General features: G+C 43.3%; 1 protein-coding gene across 2 annotated transcripts in view; it reads left to right on the forward strand.

Moving 5' to 3' along the window:
- Window positions 1-14358, forward strand: part of LOC115462542 (interleukin-12 subunit beta-like) — a 66320-nt gene extending 51962 nt beyond the window's left edge. For both annotated transcript variants that reach the window (XM_030192538.1, XM_030192537.1), the window contains 5 exons: window positions 478-598; window positions 1877-2067; window positions 3766-3926; window positions 12676-12795; window positions 14242-14358. In XM_030192538.1, coding sequence (XP_030048398.1) covers window positions 478-598; window positions 1877-2067; window positions 3766-3926; window positions 12676-12795; window positions 14242-14295 — 647 coding nt within the window. In that variant the 3' untranslated portion in view covers window positions 14296-14358. The remainder of the gene's footprint in view (window positions 1-477; window positions 599-1876; window positions 2068-3765; window positions 3927-12675; window positions 12796-14241) is intronic.
- The last annotated feature ends 567 nt before the right edge of the window (window positions 14359-14925 follow it).

Here is a 14925-nt window from a genome sequence, read left to right on the forward strand (position 1 = left end):
ATAGTGTAGGGTATAGGGCAGATCTGTGCAAAACTCCTAATGACTGCCAATTAAGTGATTGTTAATATCACTTATTATCACCAATTAAGTCAATTACTTTGTGCAAAATTGAGCACCTAACTTTAGGTGACCCATACAAAATCCCTAAGTGTGCACTCTTTTGAAAGAAGGCACATTCTTAGGGAAAACGTGCACACTCTTAAAACAGTGCATGCTCCTTTCCTGATAGCATGCACATGCACAATGGTTCACTAGCAGGAAAAGAGTGCATACTGTATCAGAAAGTGTACCTTCCCCCCCCCCCCCCCCCCCCAAATGAAAAATGCATGTTCATATTTTCTTCTGCTCATTTTCAGGTTTTAACAGCATTCAAAGACATGAAATATATCTTGATGACAGCCTATTCCCAATGTTAATCCTCTCTGTTCGTAGAGGTGTATTTTCCACCCCTAGTACAACTGTTGCTCTGTCTTGTAGGTGAACCTTCAGGGATTGAATGTCACACAAACTCATACGTCAATAGCACCTTGCACTGCACCTGGAACATTAATGACCAGTTAGTCTTGCCAGCACTTGTCAGAGCTAAAATCGAGAGAGAGTGAGTACCATGATGGTTTTACTACATCAAACTTTGTTCTATGGGTATTGATGTCCTGTGATGTTATTTCTGTGCCATCTTGACTGACCAGCTCAAGAACTAACACTGATGAAGTGCTGAAGGGGGATCCTGGCACCACTTGATAATTTTATTTAATGGAAAGAATATATTCCCATGTGGAGCAAAGCTGGCAAAGAGTTTTTTGATAAGAAACTGGAGTGCATCACTAAGCAAACTTATTGTAGTTTTAACAATTAGAGAATGTTTTTATTTGGTTCTAATGTGCAGCACAGATGAGCTTTGCAGAAGTAGTTGTTAACTGGACTCGTGCAGCAATATCAAGATTCTTGGGTATGACACAACAAACGTTTACCATAAAAAGAACATGGAACCCCCTTTTTATTTTTGGTAGAGAGAGATTAGGGCAAAGGGGGTCCATCTTTAGAGGATGCAACAATTACTGCTTCTTCAGCATCTGGAAGGAATTCCTTGGGTGGGACAAACAGATGCTGGGGGGGGGGGGGGGGGGGCTTAGCGTTAAGGGCTACAGGCTTGTCTCATTCACTTCTAAAAATTATCCACAGACTTCTGATTTGTTCAACACTAGAAAAAGTTATGTGGCAAAACCCAAAATAGTCTGATAATCAGAAACATAATGGTGTGGATTGCAACACACACCAGATTCTCCTCTCACTCATCTTCTCTGCCCACGTCATGAAGAAAAAGTTGGTCAAGTCCCACTGTGCCTGGTTTGATTCTTCTCCCAGAACCACAATTACCCAGTAGGATTAATAACTCTGCTTCTTCATCTTGCCAAATAGTGGCTTCTTCATTCTCTGACTTCTTCCAAAAGAGACACTGGGATATAGTGACTTAGACAGCCAAAATCAAGAACATGTCTCTAAAACCCAACTCTTTACAGTTACAGTTCCCTCTCCTTTTGGTGGGCACTTGTCCTACTCTGTAGTCACTGATCTAAACCTTTATAGGCCTTGAACAATCTCTCTTCTAAGGCATAGCAGGATCCCTACAAACATACCAATAGAGAGTACCCTTAAGATACCATGCAAGGAGACACTTTTGGGCTGAGGTTAATTAGCAGATTTCTTCAGTTTTCCGGTTGTACACCTACCAAATTGTTGTCTTTATAATGCATATTGTGAGGGGATGGTAAGGTATTTCATACCTTGAACTCCTGGATCAGAATATTTCTTTGAGGATAATGTCCTTGTATATGTCCAACCATAACCTAAAACTATAGGTCTTTTTCTCTTTCAGGGGCTTTAAGGACTATGACTGGGTCTACGTACTGGCTAAAGAAACAGATCAAATGACAGTGACTTTTGATCTCCCAAATGTAACATTTTGCCCTTTTGAGGATGTTTACCAGACCCTGAAGGTGACACTGGAGGCTTTGGACCCTTTCATTTATGTCTTCGAGTCCAAGTTCATGCTTTTCCGGAAAATAGGTATGAATTCTTTCTTTTTCTGTCACTGCCTCAAAGACTTTCCAGAGATTTGCATCATCACTTCAAGTGCTGCTTCATCTAAGGCTTATAAACATTCGACGGTGTGTGGATATGTCATGTCATTTATAGCCTGGGGAATCTTTACACTCAGATTCTCCTTACATTAACAAATAGGAAGTGAACGGTAATAGAGTGATGCAGAAAACAGCATATTAGAGCAGTGTACCGATGGCTGAGTGCATGGCTTCTAACGTAAATGTAATGACATTAAAGTTTTGCCTGTTGGTGCAGTAAGCTAATGATATGCAAATTTGAAGCATACACAACTTATACACTAATCAGAGTAAGCCTACCAGACACATACTTATACGGTTCTGCGCTGAAAGCACACATCCAAGTAGAGAGCACACATTCAAGTAAATGAAAGTGTCGGCACAGATCTGCGCGTGTGCTGGAATATTTTTTTGTGGATAAATATCAGCCTTGCAAAAATTTCTTTCACACAAAATGTTTGTGATGACAATATTTATGTGCAGAACAACATTCCACAGATACATGTGCATAGAACTGTCCCCTCCCTTCCGTCTGAAAAGTGGCAGGTACTGTTATGCTCAGAACAAAAAGAAAAACTTGGCATTAAATCCTCTGAGACCCGGCTGCACTTCTTCAGACCTGGTGATCAGTTTCTAGCGTTGTGCTCACCTTAAGGTCTTCTGCGCATGCTTCTTTGTATTGGGGCCAAAGCTAATAGCCTCATTACTGTTCGTTTTAATATGCTGTGTGCAAAAGGATTTGTGCAGCATTATCCTCTCTGTGTAACACTTTTCTGCATCACATGGCCATAAAGTTGCAAGCGAGATGCCTCCCTAGCCAGTGGTATAGGGCCTGGGCTCCCCCCACTTTGGGCTCAGGCCCCCTGCAAACCTGCAGCACCCCATTAAAAGTCTGGTGGGGATGCTGACGCCCGCCAGCCAAAGAAATTTGGGGTCCAAGCCACTCACCTCCTTGTGCTGCTGCGGCTTGCCTCCAGCTGCTGACGTCGGGATTTCTCGCACATGCTCAGTTCCCACTCCAGCACAGCCCCAAATATTTTACATAAGAATGTTTTTACATTCTTGTGATGTGTTGCCTGTATGCTCTAATGTTATCTGCCTCCCAGTGCACTTCTCTTTGTAAATGTGTTTTTGTTTCTGCAGCTGTATATTAAGTATATGCTCTTGCTTAAAGGATTTGCCTCTTTACTATGTATATGTTGCTCATATCAGCAGATACCATGTGTTAATTCCTTGCTTTTTGATGAAGACCCGACACGGGCCGTGTTTTGGCGTATAAACGCCTGCATCAGGAGGTCAAAGGACTTTTGGCGGTTTACGTGGCTGAAGGCTTTCTACAAACGAGCTGGTCAAACAGCGGGAAATATATCCTGATTGTTCATTCCACATCCTTGTTCACTAGTCAATTAGCTGACCTATAGGAGTCCTTTGACCCCTGATGCAGGCGTTTATACGCCGAAACACGGCCCGTGTCGGGTCTTCATCATAAATAAAGGACTACATTTTTCTCAATCCTGAAGGCCCAGTGTTTGCTTTGTTTGTTTGTTTGTTTGGTTGGTTGGTTGCTTTCGTATGCTGTATTCCCTCTTAATTCCTTGCTTACCATACACTTGGTGCATTTATGCTTTTGTTTTTTGCCCCCCAGTTAAGCCTGATCATCCTCAGAATGTGACAGTTCAGAAGGAAGGAAAGGATTACTATGTCACGTGGGAATACCCATCTTCATGGACAAAACCTCATTCCTTCTTTCCCCTGCAGTTCCGAGTTGAGCAACATAATCAGGTGCGGTCCATGAACTACAGGAAGGTAAATGAATGATGAAACTTCTGCTTCTTCTGTTCTACTGTGTTTTCTACTCAGTTCTCCTTTTCAGTGGTTTGGAAGACAATTTGAAAAGTCATTTCTGCCACCAATGCAATCTGAAGAGTGTTTATTCCTACATGCCTAGGGCTGGGTGTGCTGCTGAAGTAATATGATTGAATCTTGGAGAAAGGGATCTCCTAATAGCCATCCAAAGAGCTTGAAATCTAGCTGCGCTCAGTATCTAATTAATACTTCTGTTCCATTTTCTTTCATGAATAAAACATTATAAAAAGAAGATTGGGGTGAGGGGTGGTCGTACATCATTTGCTAGGGAGCCATGACACTATCAGCAGGACAGTATAGAATATATAGGGTTCTTTCCCCAGGAGTTAGGAAAGTATTGGCAGCAATTCTATAACAGGGCACCTATTAAAGTTTCTGGCTAGGGCACCTGTCTCAAGCTTATTCTGTAAAGAAAAGGAGACACCTACATTTCTTTATAGAATACTAGCACATGGCCAAAAACACACTTACTAGTAAGGCATAAGTTCATAAGTACATAAGTATTGTCATACTGGGACAGACCAAAGGTCCATCAAGCCCAGCATCCTGTTTCCAACAGCGACCAATCCAGGTCACAAATTTGGCATGAACCAGGGCTGTGGGGGGGGGGGGGGGGCAAAATTCCCCAGGCCCATCCTCCAAGGGAGGGGGTCTGGTGCCAGCAAGCTTCTTCCTGTCTGCCTGCCTGCTTGCTTCTGGGTCTGACTTTCTCCTGCTTCTGTGTGCCAGGACCTGGATGATTGTATTAATGTGATAACCTGGGTTATCATGTTAATGCAATCATCTGGGTCCCAGCACACAGGAGCAGGAGAAAGACAGACTGAAGAAGGAGCAGTCAGACCATCAAACCTCCTTGAGTCAGACACAGGAAGGTAAGGGGCAGATGGGGGTCGGTGGTCTGAATGGGGGGGGGGCACAGCATGTTGGCCCAGGCATTCCAAAGGGCGCAAGAGAAGGGCAGAGAAGAGGAGGGGAGTAGAGGAATAGTGATGAGGTTAGAGAGGTTACAGATCTTACCGTGACCTACTACTACTACTATTTAGCATTTCTATAGCGCTACAAGGCATACGCAGCGCTGCACAAACATAGAAGAAAGACAGTCCCTGCTCAAAGAGCTTACAATCTAATAGACAAAAAATAAATAAAGTAAGCAAATCAAATCAATTAATGTGAACGGGAAGGAAGAGAGGAGGGTAGGTGGAGGCGAGTGGTTACAAGTGGTTACGAGTCAAAAGCAATGTTAAAGAAGTGGGCTTTCAGTCTAGATTTAAAGGTGGCCTCTCTAACCTCTCTAACCTCATCACTATTCCTCTACTCCCTTCCTCTTCTCTGCCTTTCTCTTGCGCCCTTTGGAATGCCCACTCTATCTGCAACAAACTCCCATATGTTCATGACCTCTTTATCTCACGTCACCTCCATTTGCTCGCCATAACAGAAACCTGGCTCTGCCCTGATGACTCTGCTTCAGTCGCAGCCCTCTGCCATGGCGGTTATATTTTTTCACATATTCCTCGCCCTGCTGGCCGCGGGGGTGGTGTTGGATTACTTATCTCTCCCTCCTCCAGATTTCAACCCCTTCTTCCACCTCAATCTCACTGTTTTTCCTCCTTTGAAGTCCACTCTATCCGCCTTTTCTCTCCTCTGCCTCTTTGAATAGCGATCATTTATCGTCCCCCTGATAAGTCCCTTTCATCCTTTCTCAGTGACTTTGATGCCTGGCTTGCCTTCTTCCATGATCCTTCCTCCCCCTGTCTCATCCTTGGTGACTTTAATATTCCTGCTAATGATCCTTTTAACTCTTATATTTCCAAGTTACTCGCTTTAACATCCTCCTTTAATCTCCAACTATGCTCCACCTCCCCCACTCATCAAAATGGTCACTGTCTTTATTTTATCTTCTCCTCCAACTGTTCACCCTCTAGTTTCCTTGCCTCTGATCTTCCCCTCTCTGATCACCATCTTATAACTTTCACATTTAAATCTCCTCCCTCCCATGTTTCAAACCTCCTCTCGACTGTGGCACCATCCACATCTGTCAACGAGGCTGTTTCTTCTTACAACAATATTCTATCATCTGCTTTAGACACTCTTGCACCTTTGATGACCCGCCCTATAAGGCGTACAAAACCCCAACCTTGGCTGACTTCTAATATCCGCTACCTACGTTCCTGTACCTGCTCCGCCGAACGCTTCTGGTGGAAATCTCGGGCCCTTGCTGATTTCTTACACTTTAAGTTCATGCTGACCTCTTTCCAATCTGCTCTTTTACACGCCAAACAGGATTATTATATCCAACTGACTAACTCTCTTGGCTCTAACCCTCGACTTCTCTTCACCACATTGAACTCTCTCCTCAAGGTGCCCCCTCCCCCAACTCCCCCTTCATTATCTCCTCAGACACTTGCTGAATTCTTTCACGACAAGGTTCAAAAGATAAACCTTGCATTCTCTACCTCACCACCTCTCCCTCCACTAGTCCGTTCCCCTCTCTCTCCTTCCCCTCATTCCCTTTCCTCCTTTCCTGAAGTTACTATTGAGGAAACTACACTTCTCCTTTCTTCCTCAAAATGTACCACCTGTTCCTCTGATCCCATTCCCACCCACCTTCTTAATGCCATCTCTCCTGCTCTTATTCCTTTTATCTGTCACATTCTCAACCTCTCACTTTCTACTGCGACTGTCCCTGCTGCCTTTAAACATGCTGTGGTCACACCTCTCCTTAAGAAGCCTTCACTCGACCCTACTTGTCCTTTTAATTACCGACCCATCTCCCTCCTTCCCTTTCTCTCCAAATTACTTGAGCGTGCTGTTCACCGCCGCTGCCTTGATTTTCTCTCCTCATATGCTATTCTTGACCCCCTACAATCTGGTTTTCACCCTCTCCACTCAACCGAAACTGCGCTTACTAAAGTCTCCAATGACCTATTACTGGCTAAATCCAGAGGTCAATATTCCATCCTCATTCTTCTTGATCTTTCCGCTGCTTTTGACACTGTTGATCACAGCATGCTTCTTGATACCCTGTCCTCACTTGGATTCCAGGGCTCTGTCCTTTCCTGGTTCTCTTCCTACCCCTCCCTCCGCACCTTTAGTGTTCACTCTGGTGGATCCTCTTCTACTTCTATCCCTCTGCCTATCGGCGTACCTCAGGGATCTGTTCTTGGGCCCCTCCTCTTTTCTATCTACATTTCTTCCCTTGGTTCATTAATCTCATCCCATGGCTTTTCCTACCATCTCTATGTTGATGACTCCCAAATCTACCTTTCTACCCCTGATATCTCACCTTGCATCCAAACCAAAGTTTCAGCATGCTTGTCTAACACTGCTGTCTGGATGTCTCAATGCCACCTGAAATTAAATATGACCAAAACTGAGCTTCTCATTTCCCCCCCCCCCCCAACCCACCTCCCCGCTCCCCGCTCCCCGCTCCCCCCGTTTTCCATTTCTGTTGATGGCTCTCTCATTCTCCCTGTCTCCTCAGCTCGAAACCTTGGGGTTATCTTTGACTCTTCTCTCTCCTTCTCTGCTCATATCCAGCAGACCGCCAAGACCTGTCGTTTCTTTCTTTACAACATCCGTAAAATCCGCTTCTTTCTTTCTGAACACTCTACCAAAACCCTCATCCACACCCTTGTCACCTCTCGTTTGGACTACTGCAATCTGCTTCTTTCTGGCCTCCCACTTAGTCACCTCTCCCCTCTCCAGTCGGTTCAAAACTCTGCTGCCCGTCTCGTCTTCCGCCAGGGTCGCTTTACTCATACTACCCCTCCCTATCCGTTTTCGCATCCTGTTCACACTTCTTCTACTAACCTATAAATGTACTCACTCTGCTGCTCCCCAGTATCTCTCCACACTCATCCTTCCCTACACCCCTTCCCGTGCACTCCGCTCTATGGATAAATCCTTCTTATCTGTTCCCTTCTCTGCTACTGCCAACTCCAGACTTCGCTCCTTCTGTCTTGCTGCGCCCTATGCCTGGAATAGACTTCCTGAGCCCCTACGTCTTGCCCCATCCTTGACCATCTTTAAATCTAGATTGATAGCCCACCTCTTTAACATTGCTTTTGACTCGTAACCACTTGCATCCACTTCCCTTCACCTACCCTCCTCTCCTCTTTTCTCTACACATTAATTGATTTGTTTGCTTTATTTTTTGTCTACTAGATTGTAAGCTCTTTGAGCAGGGACTGTCTTTCTTCTATGTTTGTGCAGCGCTGCGTACGCTTTGTAGCGCTATAGAAATGCTAAGTAGTAGTGGGCGGGGGGGGGGGGGGGCAGCACAGCCCAGCTGTGTGTCTCGGCAACCCTGGCATGAACAATTACACCAGCCCGATGGCTGATTCAAATGCCCACACCCAGTTGAGTTGGAATGTACATATACTATATATTATGCTGTATTTTTTTACATGTATATTTGTGTGATCTGCCCATTCTCCACCCAAACCCCACTCATGCACACCCCAACATGAAATCATGGCATATACTTTTATGCTAGTAAATATTCTATGACAGCACTTCTCAACCCAGTCCTCAGGGCACACCCAGTCAGTCAGGTTTTCAGGATATCCACAATGAATAGGCACTAGATAGATTTGCATTCCAACCTCCTTGGTATATAAATCTATCTCCTGCAAATCGGAAAGATAGGCGTCCACACAGGGTTGCCCAAATCGGCATAATCAAAAGCCGATTTTGGGCGTTCCCAACTGCTCTCTGTCGTGGGGATGACCAAAGTTCATGGGGGCGTGTCGGAGGCGTAGCGAAGGCAGGACTTGGGCGTGCCTAACACATGTGCGTCCTCGACCCATAATGGAAAAAAAGGGCGTCCCTGACGAGCACTTGGATGACTTTACCTGGTCCTGTTTTTCTTACGACCAAGCCACAAATAGGTGCCGAACTGACCAGATGACTGATCACTTCCCCTTACTCCCCCAGTGGTCATTAACCCCCTCCCACCCTGAAAATGTATCTTTAAAAATGTTTTGTGCCAGCCTCAAATGTCATACTCAGGTTCATCACAGCAGTATGCAGGTCCCTGGAGCAGTTTTAGTGGGTACAGTGCACTTCAGGCAGGTGGACCCAGGCCCATCCCCCCCCACCTGTTACACTTCTGGTGGTAAATGTGAGCCCTCCAAAACCCACTACAAACCCACTGTACCCACATCTAGGTGCCCCCCTTCACCCGTAAGGGCTTGGTAGTGGTGTACAGTTGTGGGTAGTTGGTTTTGGGGGGTTGGGGGGGCTCAGCACACAAGGTAAGGGAGCTATGTACCTGGGAGCAATTTATGAAGTCCACTGCAGTGCCCCCCTAGGGTGCCTGGTTGGTGTCCTGGCATGTCAGGGGGACCAGTGCACTATGAATGCTGGCTCCTCCCATGACCAAAGGGCTTACATTTGGTCGTTTCTGAGATGGACGTCCTTGGTTTCCATTATCGCTGAAAATCAGAAACGACCAAGTCTAGGGACGACCATCTCTAAGGACGACCTACATTTCAAGATTTGGGCAGCCCCGACCGTATTATAGAAACGAAAGATGGACGTCCATCTTGTTTTGATAATACGGGTTTCCCTGCCCCTCCACTGGGCTGTTTGCGAGGAAGTCCTCAGCAAAACTTGGGCATCCCTTTCGATTATGCCCCTCCACGTGTCTTTAGATAATTGGCTGTAAAGAGGTGCTTTTGTTGTCTTCACACATAGGTGATTTTTGCAGTTACCCCTTTAATGACCCAGTTTATCTCAAATGTAACTAAAGGCCTGATTAATAATACATTATACACAATAATCAACATTAACATTACCTGTCAGTCGTGACGGCAAATAGAACAATTTCTTTAGCTGCAATTGGCTCCCAGGGCCTCATATCCAAAGTGCAGATTATACAAGGTGGGTGTGACCTCTAGAACAGGGGTTCTCAATCCAGTCCTTGGACACACTCAGCCAGCCAGATTTTCAGGATATCCACAATGAATACTCATTAGATAAATTTGCATGCACTACCTCCACTGTATGCACTTTTACCTCATGCATATTTATTGTGAGTATCCTAAAAACCTGACCAGATAGGTGTGACCCAAGGACTGAGTTGAGAACAACTGTTCTAGAGGCACAACACTGAGATTGGGCATGAGCTGAAATATTTGCTAGGCCATAATAACTCTTTAGTCTGCCATTCAGAATCTGGATCTTTCTTGGGGAGGGGACACATTGTATGCGACCAAATGATTAAGGGGATGGAACTCCTCTTACCAAAGAAACCGCTCTGGCAAAAAATCAACTAGTCGGTGTTTATTTGAAAAAAATGGAGAAAAAAGCCCTCAGAAACCGTAGGCCAATCGCCTGAAGGTTTTGAGCGTGGTTAAAGGTGATCTTACATCGGCTTATAACACACGCTACAGTTCGATCATTGGGCCAAAAAACTCCATTTAAAAAAGGGGCTCAAAAGAATTTTTAATCGCCTCAATACTGTGTGATTGATAAACAAAATAAGTATCACACAGTATTGAGGCGATTAAAAATTCTTTTGAGCCCCTTTTTTAAATGGAGTTTTTTGGCCCAATGATCGAACTGTAGCGTGTGTTATAAGCCGATGTAAGATCACCTTTAACCACGCTCAAAACCTTCAGGCGATTGGCCTACGGTTTCTGGGGGCTTTTTTCTCCATTTTTTTCAAATAAACACCGACTAGTTGATTTTTTGCCAGAGCAGTTTCTTTGGTATTAGGTTACTTTTTTTGCTCTAGCACACTGCTTTTTGTCCAGTTGGATTGTATTTGGATGGAACTCCTCTTCTCATACAAGGAAAGTCTTAAGAGGTTAGAGCTCTTCAGCTTGGAGAAGAGACGGCTGAGTGCAGCAGAATGGATAAACATTAATTGATTGTTTACTCTTTCAAAAAGTACAAAGACTAGGAGACTCTCCATGAAGTTGCATAGTAATACTTTTAAAATAGAAGAAAATATTTTTTCACTCATCGAGTAGTTAAGTTCTGGAACTCCTTGCCCAAGGATGTTGTAGCATTTAGATTATCTTGATTTAAAAAAAAAAAGGCTTGGACAAGTTCCTGGAGGAAAGGTCCATAATCTGCTATTAAGATAGACATGGAGAAAGTCACTATTTATCACTGGGGATTGGTAGGATGGAATCTTGCTACACTTGGGGATTTTGCCAGGTGCTTGTGACCTGAATTGGCCACAGTTGGAAGCAGGATACTGGCCTAGATGGACCATTGGTCTCATTCAGTATGGCTATTCTTATGTTCTTATTTATTTATTACAATGATGTACTTAGACCACTGATCAGGCCAGGGCACATGTTGGTGGTTTAAAATCAAAAACAGGAATTAAAACAAGTTGTCATGAAGGTTTAACTCATAAGGCATCCAGCACTGCCACTTCACCCAAGCCAACCTGAACAGATAGATACTGGCTGATTTTGCCTGATGGTATGCAAGGTTGTTATCATAGGCGGTCGGTGGCCCAACTGTTTGGGGAGGCTAAAGGGGGCGGGGTTAGGGGTAGGGCCGGGGGTGGAGCTTAAATCCATAATTGTCTGATAACACACAGAAAAAAATAAATAAATAAAAAGTCACAATTAATACCTTTTATTAAATTTAGATATTAGATATGTATCATATGTCAAAGAATAAAGTGGTTGCTCAAAGCATATTCTAAGCACAATCGCTCAGCTGCAAAACACTATGCACAACTTTGTGCAAAAACACACTCAGAACCTTACTGTACCATAAATATTACACTGGGCAGAACCTAATACACCAATATACCACCCATACGGAAAATGCAGACCATCAACAATATGAAACAAGGGATCATATCATCACAATTCTCATGTAGAGCCACAAAACACCCTAATTCATGTTTAATGTGGGATAAAATGCCATAAATAAGTAACTATACATTACTAACAATACATTTTTTTTCATTAGCTTTTGAAGATAACCCTTCTTCTCTGATCTGAAGAAGGGGAGGTTACCTTTGAAAGCTAATAAAAAATGTATTGTTAGTCCAACAAAAAAGGTATCATCTTATTTTCTTTTCTATGTTTTGTTTTATTTCTATTGATTACCTTTAAAAGTGGACTAACACGACTTTGGAAACACATAACTGGATTTCTGTGCATTCAGTGGAACAAGCATGGGTCTGCATTAGCTGTTTGACCTGGGTGAGGTGACAAGTGTAAAGAATGTTGACTGAAATACATGTTCCGGGTACTACTGAAGAAGGTGTGAGCACATCTAAATAAATAAATAGAGGATGCTTAGCAGGCTACACGCTTTACTTTTCACATTGTAGCGTAAGTTTTAGTCCTTACTGCAGTGGCCTAATTACCTCAATAAAAATTGAAATGAGGATTAATGCTCATTTATAGTCGGCCATAAAATAGCAAAAAATGTATTATGAACGGTCAACCTTACTAGAGTAGAAATTCATCAGAAGGGAACACCCGGAAGGGACTAGTTGAGGACTGTAACCTCTGGTTATTACAAATTGCTTCTCGTTCCTAGAAGATGAAGCAGCACATTGCCAGAAATGAAGTCACACAGCTAATTCAACTCTTACCAACTTTCTGTGTTAGGCTTCTATTCCAAGGAAAGGTTCATCACATCTTGAAGGTTTCCTCTCTCATAACAGAGAAAGAATTACATTGCACTTACATACTGTGCTTTATTTCAGAACATTTCGATGATAAATGATGGAGAGACCAAATTCAAAGTGAGCTTTAATCATTTCCGACTGAGCTGCAAAGACTTGTACTTCAACTCCAACTGGAGCGACTGGACCGACTGGATAAATGTAACTCATTCAAAGGCATATTCCTTTGAATTTTTTTTTTTTCATTCTCTTTCCTCTTCATTGTTCCCTACTGTTCTTTATGGTTGTGTGAAGGGTTACTATCTGCCATTGGTCAGCCCTGAGAGACAGAACCATAATGAATTAGCTCCTAAACTACACCAGAACTGACTTTATTGTACTCTCCAAATTTGATTGCTTTAATCACATTCTCATTATTGAACATTATATCTTGTCCTACTTTCATTTATGTTATGAATCATCTATTTATCTACTTCTAGTTTTACCTGATTTTCTTATGCACCTTACTTGAAGTATACTTTGAACTTTTATTCCGTTAATGTGATTGCCATTGCAACATAATGTAAGCCACATTAAGCCTGCAAATAGGTGGGAAAATCTGGGATACAAATGCAGCAAATAAATAAACTAACTCAAGTTGTTATCTTCCCCATTTTATTTCAGTAGCACAACCAGAAGTCTATTTCTGGGTGGGCCCATACATTTCCTCTGTGCCCACTGCCCCTCTCCCTCCCCCCCCCCCCCCCCCCCCGCCCCATTAAAAGTAATACCTTGGCTGTTGGATGTGCCCAAGACCCACCAGCTGAAGATATCCTCTGCCCAAGCCCCTTACGCCATCTGAGCAGTGGGGAAGTTGATAGTATGCTTCCAGCTGCTGATGCTGGCACTTTCCGCACATGCTCAGTATACCTTGAGCATTCTCAAAGGATGCTGTCATCAGTGGCTGGAAGCACACTGCCAATTCCTCACTGCTCAGACAGCACAAGGGGCTCAGGCAGAGGACATCTTCAGCTGGAGGGGCTTGGCGATCCCTGCCAGAATCACCAATGAGGTGCCAGTGCACTAATGCTGACACAGCACCCACAGCACCCACATAGTCGGCTCCAATGGTTCTAGACCTTATCCGGATAGTGGCAATAGCTTATCTGGGTAACTTAGAATAGATGGAAAGCTGTCCTAAGATATCTGAATAAATAGTTTGGCTAGCAGGCTGAATATTGCCACTGTACTGGTACTGAATGTCCAGGCACAAAGCAGTCTCCAGGAGTTATTCACATATCACTGATATTTAGTACCAGTACCCAGATAACTATCCGGACCGGTTAGGACAGCAATATTATCCGGATCCTGACACTGAATATCCATGTAGCCAGATAATTTCCCGCTCCACCCCACACCACTCCAGTATTATCCAGATAGTGCAGGGCAGTCAATTAAAAAAAAAAATCAATGGCTGACCTCATCCAGGTAGGAGCTCCTTTTATCCGGTTAAATCCCACTGAATATTGAGTCCTAAATTCTTGGGTTAATGAGATGAGCAGCACATTGTAGTGTAGTGAAAAAATGTTTAGACACAAATGATCTTCTTTCACGTTAAATTATTTTTTTTCACATGTTTATACTGTTTTACTCTCATTTGATTTTCAGAGAGATGGAAAGATACAGATACGGAAAAAGAAAGAATACAGATCGAGGCAATGAACTCTCCTGGAAGCTTCAATCTTCACAAGCTGCACAACACAGCACTTTCTTGTTTTTAGGATTAGAATTTATATTTCTATTTAATAAACTGATATTTATTTAAATTTGAATGATAACTGTGGTGGTTTTTATTCTCACAGGAGAACTGATGTCTGATCAGGCTGTAATCCTGTGTTTGGTGGAAGCCAACAGCAGTATCGCTGTGGAGTAACAAAATAAAATATGTGCACTGTTTAAAGATTTTAAGCACTGCCTTCTTATACATTTTGTTTTGTGATTTCATTCCTGAAAAACCCTTTATGCATTTCCATGGCATCTTTGCAGAGTCAAAGAAGCAACAAATGCCCAGGGTTACGTGATAGGCAAGGGCTGGCAATCCACTCCCTTGACTCTTGGAAACCATTTTGTGGGATGTTGGGAGAGAATAAGGAGGGAGATAACTTTCAAGTCCTATCTCTGAGGAAGTTTTTTCTTGCATGTGTGTACTCGATCTCAACCAGAATCACTGCGCTTAAGAATTTCCAATGTCCAGTCTGAAAGGCTGGTCAAAAAAAAAAGAAAAGAAGCTAAATAAAACATGATTATCACTGGCACACAATCCAGATAGTACAAAATAAACTAGGATAATGA

This window comes from Microcaecilia unicolor, chromosome 2, assembly GCF_901765095.1.
Source record: "Microcaecilia unicolor chromosome 2, aMicUni1.1, whole genome shotgun sequence".
Taxonomy (NCBI): Eukaryota; Metazoa; Chordata; class Amphibia; order Gymnophiona; family Siphonopidae; genus Microcaecilia; species Microcaecilia unicolor.